This window comes from Elaeis guineensis, chromosome 6, assembly GCF_000442705.2.
Source record: "Elaeis guineensis isolate ETL-2024a chromosome 6, EG11, whole genome shotgun sequence".
NCBI lineage: Eukaryota > Viridiplantae > Streptophyta > Magnoliopsida > Arecales > Arecaceae > Elaeis > Elaeis guineensis.
This window is the reverse complement of record NC_025998.2, coordinates 98,200,547-98,206,546: the sequence shown is the minus strand read 5'-3', so window position 1 is coordinate 98,206,546 and position 6,000 is coordinate 98,200,547. Positions and strand designations below refer to the sequence as shown.

The following is a 6,000-nucleotide window of genomic DNA, read 5'->3' as shown; positions in this document are numbered from 1 at the left end:
ATGAATGGCAGTATTTTAAAATATTTTTAATTTCATCATCAGGCACACATTTCCTAATAAGCTGATCTGGACAATACTTATATAAATATGGATCCTCCCAAAAATAATATTTTGCATCATGTAAAAATTTTTTTTTTGCTAGTAATTAAATTCCGAAGGAATAATATCACATGCCTTAAAATTAACAATATCAGCATACCAGGGTGTACTAGATGTGAGTAATGCAAATAATTGCTCATCAGGGAATGACTCATTAATGGGTACCTCAGTGTTCTCAATTTCTTTACTTAACTCTAACCGAGACAAGTGATCTGCTACAAGATTTTTTGCTCCTTTCTTGTCCCTAATCTTCAAGTCAAATTCCTACAATAAGAGCACCCAACGAATTAGTCTCGGTTTCACATCTTTCTTTTCAAGTAAATATTTAATTGCTGAGTGATCAGTATAAACTATTATTTTTGCTCCTATAAGATATGGCCTAAATTTATCAAAAGCAAAAACAATGGCGAGCAACTCTTTCTCTGTGATGGCATAGTTCAACTGTGCATTATTCAGTGTTCGACTCGTATAGTACACCACATGAAGTCTATTCTCCTTTCTTTGTCCCAAGACTGCTCCTATAGCATAGTCGCTTGCATCACACATGAGTTCAAATGGTAGATTCCAATCAGGTGCAGTGATGATAGAAGCTGAGATTAATTCTCTCTTTAACCTGTTAAAAGCAACCAAACACTCATCAGTAATTTTAAAAGGTGCATCCTTGATCAATAAATTACAAAGAGGTTTGGTAATTTTAGAGAAGTCTTTTATAAATCTTCTATAGAAGCCAGCATGCCCTAAGAAACTCCTCACTCCTTTAACAGATGTTGGTGGTGGTAATTTCTCAATAACCTCCACCTTTGCTTTGTCTACTTCTATCCCTCTAGATGAAATCTTATGGCCTAAAACTACTCCTTCCTGCACCATAAAATGACATTTCTCCCAGTTCAACACAAGATTAGTTTCTTCACAATGCTGTAGAACTTGGGAGAGGTTAGTCAAACACATATCAAAAGAAGGATCAAAAACTGAAAAATCATCCATAAAGATTTCAATGAATTTTTCAACCATATCAGAGAATATAGACATCATACATCTTTGAAAAGTTGCAGGTGCATTACATAACCCTGCATTCTTCTATATGCAAATGTTCCATATGGACAAGTAAATGTAGTTTTTTCTTGATCCTCAGGTACAATAGAAATTTAAAAATATCCTGAATAACCATCTAAAAAATAGTAGAAGGGATATCCGGACAATCTTTCAAGCATCTGGTCAATAAAAGACAAAGGAAAATGGTTCTTTCGTGTGGCTTTGTTTAACTTCCTATAATCAATACACACACGCCAACCAGTGACTGTTCTAGTGGGTATCAGCTTATTTTTATTATTTGTAATAACAGTCATCCCCCCTTTCTTAGAAACTACTTGAACAGGACTCACCCAACTACTATCAGAAATAGGGTAGATAATTCCTGCATCAAGTAATTTCATTACTTCAGCTCTAACTACTTCCTTCATATTAGGATTTAACCTACGTTGATGCTCAATTAAAGGTTTGTAGTTTTCTTCCATTAAAATTTTATGCATGCATATACTGGGACTAATTCTCTTAATATCATCAATAGACCAGCCTAATACTTTCTTATGCTTTTTCAACACATGCAACAATTTTTTCTCTTGTTCAGTAGACAAATGAGCAGATATAATGACAGAAAAAATAGATGAGTCTCCCAAGAATGCATATCTTAAGTGAGAAGGGAGCTGCTTAAGCTCAAGCTTGGGGTTTGGCTTAGCCTCTACTGAATCTCGTATTTTCTCAACATCATTTAATACATCAACATGCTGTTTATTTTTAACACCATCAATCAAGTCATATTCAGAATTATCAATTATTTCACTAGCAAATTTATTAATCACATCTAATCTAAAATATTCATCATTCTCAAGAGGATATTTAGAAGAATTAAGCATGTTAAAAATTACCTCTTCTTGTCCCACTCTTAAAGTAAGCTTACCCTCATAGACATCTATAAGTGCCTTGCCAGTTGCAAGGAATGGACGCCCTAATATCAAAGGAACCTCTCTATCTTCCTCCATATCCAAGACAATGAAATCCACTTGGAAGATAAATTTGTCCACCTTGACTAATACATCCTCCACTATGCCTTTAGGATATGTCACCGATCGATCAGCTAGTTGTAATGAGACACTGGTCAGTTTCACATTCTCTAGTCCAAGCTTCCTGAAAATAGATAAAGGCATTAAGTTAATGCTAGCACCTAAATCACACAATACTTTAGTGAATTCGATATTGCCAATATTGCATGGAATTGTAAAACTCCCTGGATCCTTTAATTTTGATGGCAACTTATTCTGAATGATTGCACTGCATTCTTCGGTGAGCATGACTGTCTCATGGTCCTCTAGCCTTCTCTTTTTGGAAAGGATGTCCTTCAAGAATTTGGCATAGCTAGGCATCTGAGCTAATGCCTCCGCAAATGAAATATTTATGTGTAGTTTCTTGAAGACCTCCAAAAACTTCAGAAAGTTCTTGTCATCCTTACTTTGCTTGAGCCTTTGAGGAAAAGGAACTGGTGGATTGTAGGGCTTTACTGGCTCTTTCTTTTTCTCTTTTAGCTTCTCTTTGATCATAGTCTCTTCTTGAGTTTGTTCCTTTACTTGTTCTTTAACAGGTTCTTTCCCTTGTTGTTCCCCTAGTTGTTTTCCACTCCTCAAGGTAATTATCTTCACATGCTCTTTCGGGTTCGTTTCAGTATTGCTAGGCAATGACCCTTGAGTTCTGTTAGCTACCATGTTGGCCAACTGTCCCATTTGTATTTCCAAGTTTTTAATGGCAGCTTGCTGGTTTTGAAAGTTTGCCTTAGTTTCACCCATGAAATCAGTAGTGGCCTTGGTGAGAGTTGCAACCAATTCTTCCAGGTTAGACTTCTTTTCTTGTTGTGGAAAACCAGGTGGTCCTCTATTCTGATAATTCTGTTGTTGCTGTTGATTTCCCCAGAAAAAATTTGGATGGTTCTTCCAGACAGGCGTGTAGGTGTCTGAGTATGGATTATTCTGTTGCCTTCCTTGGTTTGCCACATATTGCACTTGTTCTTGTACTGGAGGCATGAATGAGCTATCAATCGGGCAATCTCGAGTAGCATGTTGCCCAGCACACATCTCACAGGTCTGCACACAAGTATTGACAGCATTAATAGACAAATGATCTAATTTTTTGAAAAGAGTGTCTACCTTTGCATTGAGTGCAGTAATAGTGTCTATCTCATGAACCCAAGCAGGTCTCCTCGCCATGTTTCTCTCATTGGGCCATTGGTAATTATTGTTGGCCATTTCCTTCAAAAGATCATAGGCCTCATCAAGCGACTTCCCCATCAATGAACCTCCAGCAGCAGCATCAATATTAATTCTGGTATGGTTGTTCAGCCCATTGTAGAAGGTTTGCACAACCAACCATTTAGGCAGTCCGTGGTGTGGACACCTCCTAAGCAGATCCTTGAACCTTTCCCAGGCTTCATATAAGGTCTCCAGGTCAAATTGCACGAAGGTTTGGATATCAGTCCTCAACTTGGCAGTCTTAGCAGGTGGAAAGAATTTTGCCAAAAATTTTTGTGCTAAGTCATTCCAAGTGGTGATCGAGCCAGCAGGAAGAGACTGTAACCATGCTTTAGCCTTGTCTCTAAGTGAAAATGGGAATAATCTTAACCAAATTGCATCATCTGACACTCCATTATGCTTAAGGGTATCACATATCTCCAAGAAGTTTGCAATGTGTGCATTAGGGTCATCATTGGGCAATCCTCCAAACTGAACTGCTGTCTGGATCATTTGAATCAAAGCAGGCTTGATCTCAAAGTTGTTTGCTTGCACAGGTGATCTTGTGATGCTAGATGAAGCTTCATTCACGGTAGGCATGGCATAATCCCGCAGTGCCCTGGGGTTTGCCTCTCTAGCAACCTCATTATTTCCTACTAGGATTACTTCTCTCCTTGGATCTTCAGCCATTTCTGGATCTACTTTTGCCTTAGATTTCTTCCCTTCTCTGACTACTTTAATGTTTTGTTTACAAATGCGTTCAATTTCTTGACTTGAAATGGGGTTTGATTCAATTCTCACAAGTCGACCCGATTCTCTTTTTCAAGTTGTAATTTTGAAAGATTATTATCCCTTTTTTTTTTTAAGAGAAGAGAGAAGAGGAAAGAGAGAGAAAAGAGTTCTAGAGATGAGTCCTAAGGAGTCCTAAATCTAGAGATGAAAGAAAAGAGTGTTTTAATTATGTTTAAATTTTAATGGCAAACAAGTTAGCACAAAATAGACTTTCTATCCTAGGGTTAACCTAGATCTAGACAGCTCCTAACTGTTCTAAGATCGCCTTCAAGCACTCCAAGCCCAAAACTGACTAACTATCTCGGTCAGGTAAGTGTAAGATGTCGGAGGTCCCCTGCTTGTTGCTTTCCTTAGACACCAACTGAGTTGGCCAGGTCAGACAACGGAACCAATTGAAAACCACCTTCTTAAACCACTTGCCTTAGACACCGAGTAATTAATCAATTCGAACCCGGTCTAACTTTAGGGCTTTCTTGTCCTATTGAGCTCGAATATCCTAGGACCAACATTTAATTGATTTTAGATTAAGGTCTAGGTTATGCAGGATGAAGGATGTGGTTTTTGGGCTAAGGAAGGGTGATCAAATCCCCACCTTATCTGATTAATGGGTTAAGTGTCCTTAAAGTTAATTATGGAGATGCAATGCAAAGAAACAAGATGTCCAATCAAGTTTGATTTTTTTTTATATATTTTTGGTTATACTATATTAGTTAAGCGTTATGAAATGTCAGTGATTTTTTTTTTTAAATATCTAAGAAATAAAATATCTAGATTACTAGTAAAATCAACTATTCTTGATATTAAAGCACCAGTCCCCAGCAACGGTGCCAAAAGCTTGATAGCCTATTTCGCAAGTGCACAAAATCGCTCAAGTAATATAATGATAAATAAGAGATCGTTTCCACGAGGACTAAGTTTAATTACCAAAAATGAATGCTAATTTTACTAATATCTAAACGATCGAAACTGAATGATAATGAAAAATAAAATTAACTCTAAAGAACTCAATGAAAGCTGAATCAAAATTCGATTGATAAAGCACTAGGGTATATCTGATTTTACTTGGACCAATTATCAATTCCAGCTATTCTGATTAATAATCCAAATTTAATTATTAATGCAAGGATAAATAATCTTAAATTATTTAATAATCTCTCCCGAGTCTTATTAAATATACTAATTAAAACCTATAATCTATCTTTCAATAGTAAAATAGATTTTAATTAGTTCAATAAGTACAGTGATTATTTTTAAAATCCCACAGGTCAAATCTTCTGCTCCCACTCCAATTATTATTCCTATGATGTTTGTTATTAACTCCAATTTATAATCTTCCTTCCCAGTACCAATTATAAATCGAAATCAATCAAGTACCAAAGATAATAATACTTAAAAGCATTAAGTGCAAATAACAAACAATTGCATTAACAAAGAAAATTAATACAAGATACTGGAATTGAAATTAAATCTAAGCTACATCATGTACCCTAGCTAGAAATTTAGCTTTTCATCATATCAAAATCAAACTCAAGTTTACTTGAATAAAACTCCAAAATCATCCTAACAATGAGTTCTAGAAAATAAATTCAAAGTAAACAAGAGAAAGAATTAAAAACTCTGAAGGAATTGTCGAGCCGAATGAATCCTCTCTTCAAATCTTCCAGATACTCCAAACTCTCCTTGCTTGATTTCTAGCTTTCAAAGATGATTCTCCTCCCCTTCCTGCTGGTGTTTTAGGATCCTTAAATAGGGCTAGGGCTAGGGTTAAGGTGATATTTTTCCCATGATTTTATTCTATATATCATTCTTTTTATTTGGTATAGAATCTCTCCTC

The 6,000-nt window shown here is 36.0% G+C and overlaps 1 protein-coding gene across 1 annotated transcript in view; it reads right to left on the bottom strand.

The window, feature by feature from the left end:
* Positions 1-506: 506 nt before the first annotated feature.
* Positions 507-6,000, bottom strand: part of LOC105034816 (uncharacterized) — a 66,830-nt gene continuing 61,336 nt past the window's right edge. The window contains exon 3 of the mRNA XM_073259593.1: positions 507-712. Within this exon, the coding sequence (XP_073115694.1) occupies positions 668-712 (45 nt within the window). The 3' untranslated portion in view covers positions 507-667. The remainder of the gene's footprint in view (positions 713-6,000) is intronic.